Genomic DNA, 18,652 nt, shown 5'->3' with positions numbered 1-18,652 from the left:
GTGATGATTTTGCTAATTTTGTTACATTCCAGAGGCTTATACTGATTTATTATATGGTAAATTGCATCAGTTTAGTTTGCATTTTCTTGCAATATAATGATCATTATTCCTGACGTTGTGAAGATCATGTAAGAGTTCAGTTTTTGAGGTGTGTTCATTTTCTTTCAGCAACCACCTAGTATAAAATCTCAAAGCTCAGATACTCCTTTGGAAGTTGAACCCCCTCTAAGCCACAATCCAGAAGGACAGGTAATTATGCATAAAGAGTTGGAAAATTAAGTATGGTATTGTGAAAAACTCTTATCTTAATTACCATCCCATATTTGCCATGACTAGTTTATGACTTTGGATAAGTTTCTTTGTCTCGTTAAGACTCTCTAAAATGGGCAGGTAGTACCAAATTAACTTTAAGGTCCTTCCTAACATTATGAGTTTATGGCTTTTATTAATTCTATATTATGTACTAGGAGGGATGCAAAAATGCATGATCTGCAGCATTTATTCATCTGTACTCAGGACACTCAACAGTCTGGTGGGTGAAACAGATTGGTACATAACTAACCATAATACAGAATTTTAATGAATGCTGTAATAGAGGTACAAATAAAAGGGCTGCAAGGTCTCAGAGAAGACAGATTAATGACTGTTAGGATGGAGCAGTCTCAGAAGGCTTCATGGAAGAGGTGGCATATGTGCTAAGTAGTGAAAGATGAAGAGAACACTGCCAGAGGAAGATGACAGGATTGGCATTTCAGGGCCAGGAAATAGCTTGAGTCAGGGCACAAAGAAGATAGCAGAATTTGGAGTATGTCAATTAAATTAGTATACAGCACAAAGAAATGAAAAGAAGGGAGAGATTCTGGAAGGAAGTGAGAAAGGAGGCAGAGAGGCTGCACTGAGTTATAGAGAGACTTTGAAAGGCTTGGTATAAAGTTTGGGTTTCATTATATAGGTGATGAGGAACTCTTGAGCCTCTTCCTGGAGACTCACATTAAAATTTTTTATGTCATGTGGAAATAAAATCTTATCTGTATTTAAGGGCAGAACTCTTGCAAGGATGAGAGGGAGAGAGAGAGAATGAACAAGAGAATGAATTTGGGATAGAGGCTTCAAATATCAGTTTATAGGTTTTTATCATAGTAGAGATGAATGTTGATGCCAGTTTGATTTAGGAAAGAGGCTGTAGTAAAGAAAGTCAGAAACTTGAAAAGACAAGATCTAGAATTGGGAAGTTTGAGGGTGCTAAGGAAGAAAAGCTAAAGATAACTCAAGTTTCAAGCCTTACATTCTAGAAGGATGAAAAAATTATTAAGAGAAATGTCAAAAGAGAGGTTAATATAAGGGAAATGATAAGTTCAATTTGGGATGTTATATTTAGGATACTGGCAAGATTCTGGAAGTGTCCATCAGGTTGCAGTTGGTAGATAATGATGTGGATGCTGTGAGTGGGAATATCAGAACATTATGTGAATATTTCTTCAGGTCTTCAAAGATTTGGTGGCAGAAAGAATAGCATTTACTTAAAACATTTCCAAAAAATGTGCTGAAGTGCTTCAGCTGAGGTAGAAATTTCCAAGAATAAAATTGGAAATGCGGGGATCCCTGGGTGGCTCAGCGGTTTGGCGCCTGCCTTCAGCCCAAGGCCTGATCCTGGAGTCCCAGGATCGAGTCCCACATCGGGCTTCCTGCATGGAGCCTGCTTCTCCCTCTGCCTGTGTCTCTGCCTCTCTCTCTATCTGTGTCTTTCATGAGTAAATAAATAAAATTAAAAAAAAATTGGAAATGCTTTTCTGCAAGAGATAACCACTGTTACTATTTTCTTTCAGTTATTTTTCTTTTTTTTTCAGTTATTCTTCTATATTAAAAATATAGAAAGATCAAGCTCTATACAGATAGTTGGATATGCAGTTTTCTTACTTATATTGTGAATGTTATGTTACTAAAATTTGTTCATAAATATCTGTTTTTAATGGAAAGAATAAATTAAACTATCTTTACAGCAATATGTAGAAGCAGGGACATACATCGTGTTGGAGATTCAGCTGGACAAAGCCTTGGTTCCAAAGCGAATGCCTGAGGAGCTAGCCAGAAGGTGTGTAGCAATGGTTCTTATATTTGTTTTGCAAAAACATTTTAGGTATAAATAAAAGGAATTCAGATTGTCTTCATAAATATAGTTTTCCATGCTTTCTGCCTCAGATGAAGTTTTCTTTGTTCCTGTTGTTTTCTTATTACAAAAGCATTATGTGCTCATTATTAAAAAAAATAAAGGTTTTGAAAAAATTGAGATCAGCAACTATACAAAAACACTCAGATTTCTACTCACTCAGTGATAGCCACTTAAAAAAAACTAGTATTATCCTTCTGGAATTATTGTAAAGTTTCTATATTACACACATAATAATATATAACAATGTGTAATATAGAAACTTTACTCATGTCATAAATAAATAAATGTAATTTTTAAAAATAAATGTAATTTTTAAAAACTGTTTTTATATTGTACCATAGTGTTTTGATTGTGTTTCTAGGAAATTGTCCATTTCATCTAGGTTATCCAATTTGTTGATAGACAATTGTTCATGATATTCTCTTACTATTCTTTTTATCTCTTTAATAAAATGGGGAGGAATGTCCCCATTATTTATTTCTGATTTTAGTAATTTGAGTCTTCATTCTTTTTTCTTGTGGTTACCTTGGGAATTATAATGACTATCTTAAACCTGTAACAACCTAATTTGAGAATACCAACTAAGCTTCAATACTATTCACCCTGCTCCTCTATGTCTCCATCTTTCCCTCTTTATATTATTGTTGTCACAGATTTTGTTTATTTATTTAAAGATTTTTTAAGATTTATTTTTTAGAGAGAGAGGGTAAGAGGGAGAGGGAGAGAGAGGATGTCAAGCAGACTCCCCACTGAGTGCAGACCCAGACACAAGGCTCAGTTTCACCACCCTGAGATCATGACCCAAGCCAACCAGGCTCCTACCACAGATTATATTTTTATACGTTGTGCAAAAGATTAGCACAGATTAGCAAAGATTTCTAGCTGCTATTTTATGCATTTACCTTCTAAAAACAAGTAAAGAGGAGTACAAACCAAAAGTATGATAATACTGGGTTTCATATTTACCTTTACCAGTATTCCCTATTTCTTCAGTTACTTACTAATGTCCTTTCATTTCAGCCTGAAGGGCTCCCTTTAGCATTTCTTATAGATTAGGTTTTACTAATAGACTCTTTGTTTATTTTGTTAATTTCTTCTTCATTCTTGAAGGGTAATTTGCTGTATATAGAATTTTTGGCTGGCATTTTTTTCTTTCAAAACTTTAAATATGTTACTCTAGTACCTTCTGGCCTCAATAGCTTGTGTTATTCTTATTGACATTATTGAAATTATCTGTTTATCTTAGGTGACAAGTCACTCTTCTCACTGCTTTTTGAGTTTTTCTCTTGTCTTTGGCTTCTGTCAATTTGACTACAATTTGTCTTAGTATAGATCTCTTTAAGTTTATTCTGCTTGGAAATTGTTATGCTTCTTGGATGTATAGATTCATGTCTTTCTGCTCCTTTTCCTCTCTCTTCTCCTTCGGGGATTCCCATAAGGTGTATATTGATTGTACAAATTGTGTATGTTGATTGTGTCCCACAGATTTTAGTCCCTGTTTACTTTTTTTCATTTGTTTTTCTTTATGTCCCTCAGACTAGGCAATTTCAATTTTCCTATATTCAAGTTTGTTCATTCTTTCTTCTGCCAAGTCAAATCTGTTGAACCCTCTAGTAAATTTTTCATTTCAGTGATCGTACTTTTCAACTACAGACTTTCTATTTTGCTCTTTTAATAATTTGTCTCTTTACTAATATTCTATTCTTATTTTGCTTATACATCATTTTCCTGATTTCTCTTAATCTTTTGTTTGTGGTTTCCTTTAGCTCTTTGAGCACAAGTTGCTTTATTTCACATCTTTTTGTACCAAGTCCAATGTCTGGGCTTCTTCAGGAAAAATTTCCATAAATTTCTTTTTTCTTTTGAAAGAGCCATACTTTTACTTTTTAATGCATTTTGTGATTTTTTGTTGTTGAAAACTGAACAGTTTGATATTATGATGTGGGAACTTTGGAAATCAGATTTTCCCCTTCCCTGGGGTTTGCTGTTCTTAATTATTGAGTTATAGATTGTGTTCAGTCAGTGTTTTGATTGAGATTTTCTTAAATGCCAGGATCTTAATATAATAAAATAAAAATAAAACAAAAAATCTTTTAAAAAATCTTTGTGAATGACTCCATGCTAGAGCATTCTTTTTTTTTAATATTTATTTATTTATTTTTGAGAGAGAGAGAGAGAGAGAACATGTGAATGGGGAAAGGGGCAGAGGGAGGGAGAGAAGCAGACTCCTTGCTGAGCAAGGAGCCTGAGGTGGGACTCAGTCTCATGACCCTGAGATGATGACTTGAGCCAAAATCAAGAATGGGACACTTATCTGACCCAGGTGCCCCTGGAGCATTCTTTTAACTCTTAACGAGGCTGTTTGTAATTCTGCCTCAGCCTTCACTTTCTGCTTCCACTGGGATTATAGATCAGTCAGTGGTAGAAGCTTAGGGTCTTCTCAGCTCTTTTCTGAACATGTATCCTGTCCTGAACATGTGTGCAGCTTTCTAAATTCTTCTACACAAGTACTTTGAATACCCTAATTTCCAAAAAACCTGTCAGGCTTTTCTTCCTAGGCCTTAGGTGGTTTGTTGTGTGGTAACCATAATCTTCTGTCCCACAGAGCTGTGAGTTTTTGATAACCTTACCATGTTTTAGGGCAATGCACACCCACTGGTTTTCTACCATGAGTGGATTTCAAGAAAGAAGAAACAGAATTGAGTGCCTTATGTCAGTCATTCAAGTAGCCCCAGATAGGTTAGAACAAATGAAATAACTTGGGAACAAAGTCTGCTCTGCTTCTCCAGAATCAGAGCCCAGTGTGCCACACTGGAAATGTTGGTTTCCATTTTCAATTTGCCACTGAGCTGGGAATGGGGTGAGGCAAGGGCAAGTAAAAATGCCACAAAGCTGTAACACTATTGTAATTGCCTTTTTCTTACTTTGGTATTTGCTTGGTTGCTATAAGCCTTTGACTGTCTTCCACAGTTCTGGCAGAGTTGGTTCTGACAGTTTCTTATTGTATTTTTCAATGTTTCTACAAAGGGATGGGAGTTTAGAGTTTTTTACTCTATGATTTTGCTGACATCTAGACTTCAACTTGAGGAGCACTATGCTCAGTGCAGGATGAAAGGAAATGATAGCTTTTTATCTTGGAGGTTATTTACTACTGAAACTTATTTTTAAGGGCTTTGATAACTATCCCCATGTTGCCTTCCAAAATGTTTGCAATCCCACAAGTGATAATATGAGCCTACTCCTTCTTCATACATTCACAACACGTTTTTATATTTGCTATTTTGACAGGGGAAAAAGTTTCTCATTTTAATTTTAATCTACATTATAAATGATTCAGTGAGATTAAACATTTTTTCAAGTATTAATCATTTAGAGGTGTTCTTTTGAGAATGACTTGCTGGAAGTGGTACATTTATCCTTTATACCAAAAATTTCAAAACTTTTTATTTTTTAAAAATTTTTATTTATTTATGATAGTCACACACACAGAGAGAGAGAGAGAGAGGCAGAGACATAGGCAGAGGGAGAAGCAGGCTCCATGCACTGGGAGCCCGACGTGGGATTCGATCCCGGGTCTCCAGGATCATGCCCTGGGCCAAAGGCAGGTGCTAAACCGCTGCACCACCCAGGGATCCCCAAAACTTTTTAAAACTGTTTAGTCTCTTTCCAAAAATAAGTTGATAATATTTACTATAAATTACATATATAAAAATAAAGTTGATAAACTGGAAATAGAGAGTTAAAAACTCAAGTTCTGGAAACAAAGAGGAGGCAAGTATTAAGTAGAACTTTCATAAATAAGCACCAAATATTAGTTCTCTAACAAAAAAGGAAGTCCTATAAATTTATGCAGCTTTAATCATAAAGGAGGACCCATACTAGTTCCAAAAGAGATCAGATTTCCTCCTGGCATTAAATTCTAAAACAGATTTCTCATTTGAGCTCTTACATAGGGAATATTGAGTGACAAAATAACAGCATGCTTAATGAAGGTTTTATAGCAAATGTAGGTGCAATTTTTTATAATTTTTTATTGAAGTATAATTGAAATTTAACATTGTATTAGTTTCAGGTGTACAACATAATGACTCAATAGTTGTATACATTGTGAAATGATTATGACAACAAATCTAGTTAAAAATTTTTTTTCTTGTGATGAGAGTTTTTAGGTCCACTCTTTTAGCAACTTTCAAACATGCAATACAGTATTATTTCTTGGGGTTTTTTAAAGTTCTTTTTTTTTTTATAGTAATCTCTATACCCAACATGGGGCTTGAACCAGGTACTCCTCAAATATGCAGCACAGTAGTATTATTTTATCTTATTTTTAAAAAGATAAATTCATTTTAGAAAGAGATGGGGGGAGAAAGAGAGAAAGTGTGATGGAGAGGGGCAAAGGGGAGGGAGAGAGAATCTCCAGCAGATAACCTGCTGAGTGCAGAGCCTGATATAGGGCTCAATCTCACAATCAGGAGTTCAGATCCTGATGTCAGGATCAGGACCTGAGCCACCCAGGTGCCCCTATTCTTAGAGTTTTTAATGAGATATGGTTATTACCTGAAAGTTTTTCTTTGGCTGTAGGGAGGTAGAAGATAGATTTCTCCTCCAAGTTAGCCCAAATGACTATTATAGAGCAAAGGAAAATTAAAATGGCAGTGTTAGAAAATCAGACCCAATACTCATAAAAGGTAATTTGCCTTTGGTTCCTGCCTGAGGCATGCATATATATATATGTATATATATATATATATATATCTGCTGAATCTATGTCAATGTATAATAATATACATAAATTTAATGCATTCTTGGGCAGCCCAGGTGGCTCAGCAGTTGAGTTGTCTGCCTTCAGCTCAGGGTGTGATCCTGGGATCCAGAATTGAGTCCCATATTGGGCTCCTTGCAGGGAGCCTGCTTCTCCCTTTGCCTGTGTCTCTGCCTCTCTCTCTCTTTCTCTCTCTGTGTGTGTGTGTCTCATGAATAAATAAAATCTTTTTAAAAAATCCAATGATGGGGGTCAATCCAATGTTTCCAGGGTCATTGTGACCTATTATTAGTGAGTAATTACTCAGTCCTCCTTCAAGCACTTTATTTACCAGGCTCTCAGGATATCATACCCTCTTGGTTTTATTCCTCCTCCTCTGGTCTTCTTTATCTCTCCAGCTTCTAATGTTGGAGTCTCTCAGAGCTCAGTCTTTGGACGTTTATTCAATCTACCTTAACTTCCTTGGTTTTTATCTAATCTCATGGCTCTACTACCAGCTGTATCCTAATGGCTCCCAAATTTATATATGGAGCCTGGACCTCTCCTGATCTAATATGGAGAGAGGTCATATATCTATTTCTCATAAACTTTCTGGTCAGAGTCATAGTAATCTCTCACCTGGTCTCCCTACATTCTACCTTTCAGTTTATTCTTTTTTTTTTTTTTTAAGTAACAGCTTTATTGAGATATAGTTCACCTAGCATTCACTTCACCCATTTAAAGCATACAATTCAGTGGCTTTTAGTATACCCACAGAGTTGTATAGCCTTCACCACAATCAATTTTATAATACTTTTCTTACCCTTAAAAGAAACCACATACATATTAGCAGTTGCTCTCCATTTCCTCCCAACTCTCATGCCAGCACCCAACCCAGAACCCTGCAGTCATAGGCAACTATGTATCTAATTTTTGTCTGTATAGATTTTCCAGCCTTGGACATTTCATATAAATGGAATGATACAATATGTGGTCTTTGTGACTGGCTTTTTTCATGTAACATAATGCTGTCAAGGCTCATCCAGACTATAGCATGTATCAGTACTTCATTTCTTTGTTGTTGAATAATATTTAACTGTGGTATATCACATTATTCCACATTCTTCAGTTGATGGACATTTGGGCAATTTATTTTATACTGATTGTGTTAAAATGGAGGTCAACTCCTGTAACTAACTCCTCTGCTCAGAAACTACTAGTGACTCCCTGGCACACTCTGAGTAAAAGCCTAAGTCCTTACAATGGCCTACAAGTGCTAACATATTCTGTATGTACAGTGCTCTCACTTTTTCTGTCCAGCCACATTTGGCTTCCTGCTGTTCCTCACAAATGCCAGGCACACTGTTGCAGCAAGGCCTTTACACTTTCTGTTCCCTTTGTCTGTACTTTCCTTATCCCAGATATCTACACAACTTGCTTCCTCGCTTCCTTGAGATCTTTACTCAAATGTTACCATCTCAGTAAGTGGCTTGAGGAAATGTGTTTCCCTATTTCACCACCCTAACCCCCAACATAGTCTGTCTGCCTTACTGCATTATTTTTCTCCATGTCACTAACATATCACTAACATATTTATCTTAATCATTCTTTCTTTCCTCCACTAGAATATAAGCTCCATGAGGGAAATAATTTTTATTTATTTATTTATTTATTTATTTATTTATTTATTTATTTAGATTTTATTTATTCATGAGAGACACAAAGAGAGAGGCAGAGACATAGGCAGAGGGAGAAGCAGGCTCCCTAATGGGAGCCTGTTATAAGACTCGATCCCAGGATCCCGGGATCACGACCTCAGCTGTAGGTAGACACTCAACCACTGAGCCACCCAGGTGCCCCTTGTCTAATTTATTTAATGCTCTATCCCCAACACTTAGAAAAGTTCCTGATGAATGATAGCGACTCAGTATATATTTTGAATGAGTGAATAAATAACATTGTCTTTGGAGAAGATATTGGGAGACCACACAACAGGGTTGTCAACAAGGTCCACAACAAGGAGACAATTTAATATATATTGTTTTATACTTCATAAGTTTTTAATCATAGGGATATATTACCTGTTAAAATAAATAAAACTAAAATTAGAAATTATGAGCAGAGGTAGACAATTACATAGGACCTATTAAATAAAAATTTAATTTGTGAATTTGATTGTAAACTTTAAGGCAATACTATATACTTCAATAGGATCTGAAATTATAAGGAAGAAGAGCTAAGAGTTTAATATCCTCTAGTTTTTGTAAGGTGTCCCAAAAATGGAAGTTAGAAGTTTTGGCATAAGTACGTTGACAGTGACAAAATATATTTTCTTAATCAGCACATCTGATATAATTATTATCATTTAATGCAGTCATAAATTATGTGTCAAGAGTATACTTTTTATCCTGGATAGAAAGGAAGGATAAGCATTCACTTGGCTGTACTGTTTAGATTTCCAAAACTTCATTCTTTCAGAGACTCTACAGGGTGCACCTAAAATGATAACACCCATTTCTTGCCAACTCTTAAGTCAAGCAATCTCTTGAGAGCAATAGCAGTTTTTAAAAAGGTGTAAGAGTAAAGCCAGGGCTCAAATTAGCCAAAAGTACAACCCAGCTACTTTCTGAGCAGCTACTTCCTGGGTTCTTCCCTATCTAGTCCACAGCCATATACTATTCTATGGTTCACATCTAGGTTTTACATGAGAGAATTGCAGTGCTCAAGTGTGATATGGGAACAGAACTTAGATCTCTCCCATATAGGCCCTTTGGAAGTAGGAACAAGAGAATAGAAATCTGCAGATAATAATAAAGTTTGGTTTTGTTTTGTCATTTTTTTCTGGTACAGGGTCAAGGAAATGATTTCTCCAAGGCTACCTCTTACTCGTCGGACAGGAAATCTGCAGATAATAAAGTTTGGTTTTGTTTTGTCATTTTTTTCTGGTACAGGGTCAAGGAAATGATTCCTCCAAGGCCACCTCTTACTCGTCGGACAGGAGGAGCTCAGAAGGTAAGTGCCAGAGCCAAGGTGAAACTATAAGTAATAAGGTGTTGAGTGCACTCATTTGAAAATAAGGCATAGACTCTTCAGTATGTTTTATAGAAGGGGTGAGAAATTGTAGCTTCACTATTTCCCTTCCTGGTTCAGTTTGTGACCAGTGACAAATAATGAATAGTGAACAGTATTTAATCTTGGCCGGTAGTTTCTGAGCTGAAAATTAAAGGGCAGTTTATACCTAAAGCATTATTGAACGTAAAACCCAATCTGGTTTCAGACTTCCATTATATATCTTGATCTCTTCGAGGCCTCTTTACCAGACATTTTGTATTTTCCTAGGCGGTAAGTGACTACCACACGCAGGTCAAGAATATTTCTAGAGCTATTCTGGATGAGTATCATAGGATGTTTGGAAAACAAGTGGCCAAACTGGGGAGTGATATGGATAGTGAAACCCTGGAGGAGCAGAAGTGCCAGCTCAACTATGAACTTAACTGCTCAGGAAAATACTTTGCTTTCAAAGAACAACTCAAGGTAAATATTCATTTACTTATTCAATGGATTTTTATGAAGCATCCTCTCTACATGCCTTATTATTAGTTTTTCTCTGGTCATGTTCAGCTATGCTTCTACCATTCTTGCTGTTGGTGCAAAGAGTTATGTTCCCTATGATAGAATATGAGAAGCTCCACTTGTGCAAAGCCTTGGAATGGTTCAATATCTATTCCAAGTGTGAGCTTTGAAGAAACTAAGTCATTACTTGAAGCTAGGCCAGATTTTGAGCCAGGTTTCATGTTGCTGTAGCAGGCAGAAACTATACTTGTACTGATTCCATGACTAATTATCTGTCTCCCATTTCCTATCTTTCCATAGTCCACAGAATCACTAAGATTTGAAAAATATTTACTTAATAATAATTTCCTACATAATAATGATTAACATTTATTGAGTGCTGTACACCAGAAAAATTTTTGAATGCTTCATATTTTACTAATTTAATCCTAACAACAACCCTGTGAGGTATATATTACTCATTTACAGGTAGAGAAATGCCATATTAATTGGTTAAATAATTTCCCCCAAGGTCCCAGAACTAGTAAAGGTTAAAGATGGGACTCAAGGGGGATCCCCGGGTGGCTCAGCAGTTTAGCACCTGCCTTCAGCCCAGGGTGTGATTCTAGAGTCCCAGGATCGAGTCCTGCATCAGGCTCCCTGCATGGAAACTGCTTCTCCCTCTGCCTGTGTCTCTGCCTCTCTCTCTCTCTCTCTGTCCCCCATGAATGAATAAATAAAATCCTAAAAAAAAAAAAGATGGGACTCAAATTCAGGCAGTCTTCTTGCTCCAGAACCTACATTCTTAACTCCTACACTGGATTGCCACTCTACATTTACTATGCGTCCTGTACTGTAGTTATTAGATAGTAATAAGGTAAAAAACAACTGATGCTCATGGAGGTAAAGAGCTCTTCTCAGTAGGTGGCATAGTCACAACTTAGTTTGATTCCTTGTTCTACCATTATTAGATGGATGATCAAATGACTTTATCTTTCTGAGCTTTAATTTCTTTACCTAACAATGAGGAATAATACTATCACATGGGGTCATTTTGAGAATTAAATAATATAATGCATGGAAAGTGCTTAGTACAAAACCTGGCAATAATATTAGCTTAGGGGGGAAAAAGCTGTCATGGCTATAGCAATATGTTATCTGTATAGCATTTTAAACTTCACTACCTATCTGTTATCTTTCTTTGGCTTCTCAATCATCTTCTGAAGTAAGATAATAAGACCAGAAGTACACATCAATATACAATATACAAATGAGGAAAATGAGATACTAACTGTAATTTTTTAGGTTGTACAATGGCAGATTAGAACCAGAATTCCATTCTCTAGACTGTCATATCAGGCCTTTTTCTCTTGTATCATGTGGTCACCATGAACGATGTAATGCATAAACCTAATGCTGAGGTCTTCTTTAGCTTTATGACTCTCTTCACATGATATAAGTTCTGCACTGACAATATTAGTGATGATGTCAAGAAAAGAAGTCATGCAGAATATGTTGACTGGGGGAAAATCAGAAAGCTGACATTCTAGCAGTTACCAAAGGAGAAATCAATTACTTTCTGAAATTCTGATGAGCCTTAGACCAGACGCTTAAGGAAGGCCTGTGTTGTCAGCATGGTGCTGGACTCTAATCAAATGGATGATCTATGTCTCTTACAGCATGCCGTAGTAAAGATTGTGAGAGAGAAGTATTTGAAGACAACATCATTTGAAAGCCAGGAGGAACTGCAGACATTTATTAGTGAGCTCTATGTGTTCTTGGTGGATCAGATGCATGTGGCCTTAAACCAGGTAGATGCTCAAGAACTAAGAGCCCTTCCTTTTCTCTGCAGGGCATCAAAGTCTCTGAATGATTCCTTTCTTCCTTACTTCCTTTCTTGCTTCATTTAGCAAACATTTATGAGGTGTCTGCTCTGTGCTAGGCACTGACAAAGGAGAATAAGAAACTGCCTAAATTATAAAACTAATTTTGGGGAGAACAGGGAGAATAATTCAACTTCCTGGAATAATAAGTTTCATAACTGTCATAAATGTAATGGATAAAAGACATACATAAAATCACTTAATTCAATTATAAAACAAAAATCATTATTTTATTTATTCTGTGAATGTGTGCAATTCTGTTTGCTTTCCTGTGAATGTGTGCAATTCTCAGTTTGTTCTCCATGACTGGCAATCAAAACTAAGAAACATTATGAGCTTTCAGGTATTATACCTGAATGACAATGACACTTCAAACGTGCTTTTTCTTTTTTTCTTTTCTTTTTTTTTTTTTTTCAGACAGGGGATGAGGGGGCAGTGGGCAGGGGGAGAGAGAAATTCCAAAACAGGCTCCCCAGTCATTGTGGAACCACACACAGGGCTCAATCTCACAACCCTGGAAACTCCAATATCATTTTCAACTTAATTACTGGGTCTAATATCTAGTTTATTCATATAAGACTCTACTTGTAATTGCTTTGTTTTGTTTAACATCTTGATATTGATAAGACCATGCCAGATGATATCCAAGGCACTGTTCCAACCATTTATACAAGCAGTGAACAGCTTCGACTCTTTGCATTTGAAGCAGAAGTCAATGAGAACTTTGAAATGGCAGCAGTATATTATGAAGAGGTAATTAAATGTCTTCCCAGTGATAGTTGTTACTATTATTTGTACAGTGTGGGTATAAAAAATAGTAGTTTTTAATTATTTAAAACCCAACGGAACTGAAAAAAGGATAGACACATAAATCAATAAGATAGAGTCTAAAGATAGGTCCACACAAATAAGGCCATTACATTTTTGACAGCGGTATAAAAGAAATTCAATGGAGAAAAGACAGGCTTTTCAAAAAAAAAATAGTATTAGACCCACTAGTCATCCATATGCAAAAAATGAACTTTGACTTAAACCTCAAACATTGTATAAAAATCAACTTAAGGGGCACCTGGGTGGGTCAGTTGATTGAGTATCCAATTCTTGCTCTCAGCTCAGGTCTTGATCTTAGGGTCATGAGTTTAAGTCCCATGTTGGGCTCCACACAAAGTGTGGAGCCCAATTTTAAAAAAATCAACTTAAAATGAACCATAGGTCTGAATGTAAAACATATAAATATTTTAAAAGAAAGCAAAGGAGAAAGTCTTCATGACCTGGAATTTAGGCAAAGAGTTATTGGACATGACATGAAAGCATGATCCATTAAAAAAAAAGGGTAAATGGAACTTCATTACAATTAAAAATGTGTTCTTGTAAATGATACTATTAAGAGAAAGAAAAGAAAAGTAGAGACTGGAAGAAAATATCTTCAAAACATATCTGACAAAGGGTTTGTATCCAAAATATTCAGAACTCTCAAAATTCAACAATAGAAAAACAACTAAATACAAATGGGCAAAAGATTTGGACAGGTATTTCACTAAAGAGGATATAAATATGGTAACTAAGAGCATGAAAAGATGTTCAACATCATTAGCCATTAGGGAATACAAATTCAAACCACAATAAGGTGCTACTATGACTTATTAGAATAACTAAAATGAAAAATGCTGACAACATGAGGTGCTAGTGAGGATAAAAAGTAACAGGAACCTTTATACTTTGTTGGAGGAAATGCATAATAATAAAGCCTTATTCTGGAAAAGAGCCTGACAATTTCTTATACATTTACCATATGACCTACTCCTGGGTATTTACCTTAAAGAAGTATAATCTTATGTACATGAATGCTTATGGCAATTTTATTCATAATTGCTCAAACCAAAAACAACCTAAATGTTCTTCTAAAGGGTGAGTAAACGAACAAACTAATGATTTACCTATATAATGAAATATTATATAGCGATAAAAGAAATGAACTACTAATACAACTTGGATGAATCTCAAAGGCATTATACTGAGTGAAAAAAGCCACTCAAAAGGTTACGTACTGCTTGAGAGACTCCTAACTCTGGGAAATGAACTAGGGGTGGGGGAAGGGGAGGTGGGCAGGAGGTGGGGTGACTGGGTGACGGGCACTGAGGGGAGCACTTGATGGGATGAGCACTGGGTGTTATTCTATATGTTGGCAAATTGAACACCAATAAAAAATAAGTTTACAAAAAAAAGGTTAGGTACTGTATAATGTTATTTATATGACATTCTCTTTTTAATTGAAGTATAGTTGAATATAATATATTGCATTAGTTCTAGATATGCAATGTAGTTATTTGACAATTATATGCATTACTAAATGCTTATCACAACAAGCATATTTATTATGTCACCATACAAGTTATTACAATATTATTGACTATATTCCCTAAGGTGTATTTCTCATCCCTGTGAATTCCTTATTTTATAACTGGTGATTTGTACATCTTAATCCCTATTTTGCCCATCCTTCCATTCCTCCCTCTGGCAATCACCACTTTTCTCTATTTATGAATAAACTTCTGGTTTTGTTTGTTTGTTTTGTTTTTTAGATGCCACACATAAATGAAATCATATGGTATTTATCTTTTTCTGTCTGACTTTTTCACTTAGTGTATTACCTTCTAGGTCCATCCATGTTGTTGCAAATGGCAAGATGTCATTCTTTTTTATGACTGAATAATATTCTGTTGTATATCACATTTTCATTATACCGTTCATCTGTCAATGGATACTTAGATTGCTTCCATATCTTGGCTATTATAAATGATGTTTCAATAAACATAGTGGTGCATATCTTTTCAAATTACTGTTTAGGTTTTCTTCAAGTAAATGCCCAGAAGTGGAATTACTGGGTTGTATGGTGTTTATTTTCAATTTCCCAAGGCACCTCCATACTGTTTTCCATATTGGCTGCACCAATTTACATTCCCACCAACAGTTCACAAGTGTTCCTTTTTCTCTACATCCTCACCAACACTTGCTATTTCTTGCCTTTTTGATACTAGCTATTCTTACTGGTGTGAAGTGATAGCTCTTTGTGGTTTTGATTTACATTTCCCTGATAATTAGTGATGTTGAGCATATATTCACATATCTCTTGGACATCTGTATGTCTTTCTAAAAATGTCTGTTCAGATCCTCTTTCCATTTTTAATCATATTATTTGTTTTTTTGGTGTTGAGTTGTGTGGGGGGTGGAGGAATTGGCAAGTAGGTGAAGGGGATTAAGAGGTACAAACTTCCAGTTATAAAATAAATGAATCACAAACTTCCAGTTATAAGAGAAATAAGTTTAATAAATAAACCACTAAATAAATAAATAAATAAATAAATAAATAAATAAATAAGAGAATTATAGCATAGAGAATATATAATAATTTTGTATTGTGACAGATGGTAACTATACTTGTGGTGAGCATCTTGTGATGCATATAATTGTCAAATCGCTATGTTGTGTATCTTAATAAATACAATATTGTACGTCAACTATACTTCAATAAAAAATAAAGTGTACAGTGGTGTTTAGTTTATTTACAGAATTGTGCAACCATCACCACAATCTAATTTTTACAAACAAATTTTTAAAAGATTTTATTTATTCATTTGAAAGAGAGAAGTATCAAGAGAGAACACGAGCAAGGAAGAGGAACAGAGGGAGAAGCAGGCTTCCCACAGAGCAGGGAGCCAAACTCAGGGCTTGATATAAAATGAATCTGGGTTCCTAAGTAGTTAGAGGAATTTATGGTGACCATTGACATTGACACTAAGAAGCAATGACTTGAAGATTTAATTTTAAAATTATTCCAATAATTATTTATTCACCACATACTATGAGCCAGAATAGTGACTGTGCTAGACATTCAGAATTCAGTGGTAAACAAAAAAAAAGGACTTAATTTCTGCTATCATAAACTTAAAGTATTTATGGCATTATGTGCATAAAAAATATGACATAGTGTTACAATAACCTTGGTCTTCCTGATGCTTCATGGGATAGAGGTTGGTCCGGGAGCCACAGAATCTGGAACACTGGCTGGACTATGGTGCCTTCTGCCTTCTAACTGAGGACAACATCAAAGCACAGGAGTGTTTTCAAAAAGCCCTTTCTCTCAACCAGAATCATATCCAAAGGTATGGGTGAAAGGGAGATGAAGAATGAGTAGGAGCAGATAAGCTTTTATATGAAATATTCTTGGTTCCATGACTGTGACATGGGACCATGCTGTTAATTATGTTGGTGGTCTCTTCTCAGCTTGTTGCTCTGTGGTGTCCTGGCTGTCCTGATGGAGAACTATGAGCAGGCAGAAATTTTCTTTGAGGATGCTACTTGCTTGGAACCAACTAATGTTGTAGCCTGGACTCTACTTGGTATGGTATTTTCCTGTGATATAGATTGTGTTTTCTTCCATTATAAGATTCTCACTTTCTCTTTTCATTCTGTAATGGCTCATCACGTCGTTCTTACACTTTGGTAAGAATATGGGAAATACAAGTGAAATGTTGCAGTTCTTAAGTTTATGGTGGTGGAAAACTAGTCACATTTATTTCAACATCTTTATTTTTTCAGGTTTGTACTATGAAATTCAAAACAATGATATTCGAATGGAAATGGCATTTCATGAGGCCTTCAAACAACTTCAGGCACGAATGCTACAGGCACAAATAATGAAGCAGAGGAGCACTGGTACTGTTGAGTACATTGAAGAAGGAGGGAAAGTAGAAGAATCCAGTTTAGGCCCTTGGGGAATCACTAATGGTTCTTCTGCAACAGCAATTAAGGTGGAAGCCCCAGCAGGTAGGACCAGAAAATGGAAATAAGTGGCTATTGGGAAAAGTAATGGCCTTATGAATAGGACATGGCACGTAATAGGTATATAACACCCAGTTAAATAATTGTCAAATGAATCAGTAGACAGAGTTTTGAGTTGTCCCAGGGATACCAGGAAAGACTCCTTCTAAATAATTCCTCATTCATATGAATGAAAGTCTGAAGCTTTTACTGTTGCTATTTGGGTTTTTTAGTCTTAGAGAATTTACTGTTTCTGTGTATACATAAGAGGGGTATCATTGTAGAAGAGTAAATTTCTTTCATTTTCCCCTCACTTTCTTTAACAACATTCTCAATCTCTTTGTGATTATTTTTCTTTTTTTTTTCAAAGATTTTATTTATTTATTCATGATAGTCACAGAGAGAGAGAGAGAGAGGGGCAGAGACACAGGCAGAGAGAGAAGCAGGCTCCATGCACCGGGAGCCCGACGTGGGATTTGATCCCGGGTCTCCAGGATCGCGCCCTGGGCCAAAGGCAGGCGCCAAACTGCTGCGCCACCCAGGGATCCCTATTTTTCTTTTTTTTTAAAGATTGATTTCTTTATTTTAGAAAGACAGCATGAGCAGGAGGGGCAGAGGGAGAAAGAGAATCTCAAGCAGACTCCACGTTGAGCGCGGAGCCAGATGCCAGGCTTGATCTCAAGATGCTGAGATCATGACCTCACGTGAAACCAAGAGTCAGATGCTTAGTGGACTGTGCCACCCAGGCACCCTCTCCCACCCTTGTGATTCTCAAGTTTATTCATGTTTTTATAAACACACACACACACACACACACACACTCCCTTTTTCCCTGTTCTTCATTGCCATTCTCCTTTCCTCCATTTTAGGAAATCAATCATTCTAATGTGTTTAATATGTGTGCCTTTGTTTAATATGTATATGCCTTTCTTGCATATGTTATTTTGTTTATGTGTTATTGCATATTGTTATTTTACGTGCATGTATTTTTAATAGTTTGAGGTATAATTGACATTTCATAAACTGCACATATTTAACACATACAGTTTTATATGTTTGACGTATGAATATACCCATGAAAACATCACCACAATCAAGTTAATGAACATACCCCAAATCTCCAAAACTTTCCTTGTGCCCATTTTTTAAAAAATATTTTATTTATTTATTCATGAGAGACAGAGAGACAGAGAGAGAGAGGCAGAGACACAGGCAGAGGGAGAAAAGGAGCCTGCTGTGGGACTCGATCCCAGTCCCAAGATCATGCTCTGAGCCAAAGGCAGATGCTCAACCACTGAGCCACCCAGGCATCCCTCCTTGTGCCCATTTGAATCTCTTTCTCTGGCTCCCATTTCCAGACAACCAACCACCAAGTCTCTCTCTGTCACCATCAATGAGCTTGCATGTCTAAAATTTTAGAAATTTTCTAGAATTCTAAAATTCCCAAAATTCTCTAGAACTTCTAGAATTAAATAGAATTGCACA

At 36.0% G+C, this 18,652-nt stretch overlaps 1 protein-coding gene and 1 long non-coding RNA gene across 12 annotated transcripts in view; one reads left to right on the top strand and one right to left on the bottom strand.

The window, feature by feature from the left end:
* LOC144312352 (uncharacterized) overlaps positions 1 to 18,652 on the bottom strand; it is a 52,030-nt gene that overhangs the window by 371 nt on the left and 33,007 nt on the right. The window lies entirely within an intron of this gene.
* Positions 1 to 18,652, top strand: part of CFAP70 (cilia and flagella associated protein 70) — a 96,431-nt gene that overhangs the window by 50,299 nt on the left and 27,480 nt on the right. For all 11 annotated transcript variants that reach the window (XM_077894948.1, XM_077894953.1, XM_077894951.1 and 8 more), the window contains 9 exons: positions 169 to 249; positions 2,001 to 2,092; positions 9,863 to 9,923; positions 10,251 to 10,445; positions 12,143 to 12,274; positions 12,974 to 13,099; positions 16,376 to 16,509; positions 16,631 to 16,746; positions 16,946 to 17,173. In XM_077894948.1, the coding sequence (XP_077751074.1) occupies positions 169 to 249; positions 2,001 to 2,092; positions 9,863 to 9,923; positions 10,251 to 10,445; positions 12,143 to 12,274; positions 12,974 to 13,099; positions 16,376 to 16,509; positions 16,631 to 16,746; positions 16,946 to 17,173 (1,165 nt within the window). The remainder of the gene's footprint in view (positions 1 to 168; positions 250 to 2,000; positions 2,093 to 9,862; positions 9,924 to 10,250; positions 10,446 to 12,142; positions 12,275 to 12,973; positions 13,100 to 16,375; positions 16,510 to 16,630; positions 16,747 to 16,945; positions 17,174 to 18,652) is intronic.

The sequence above is a fragment of the Canis aureus genome, chromosome 4, assembly GCF_053574225.1.
Source record: "Canis aureus isolate CA01 chromosome 4, VMU_Caureus_v.1.0, whole genome shotgun sequence".
Taxonomy (NCBI): Eukaryota; Metazoa; Chordata; class Mammalia; order Carnivora; family Canidae; genus Canis; species Canis aureus.
The sequence above is the reverse complement of the archived record's forward strand: the minus strand, read 5'-3'. Positions and strand labels throughout refer to the sequence as shown.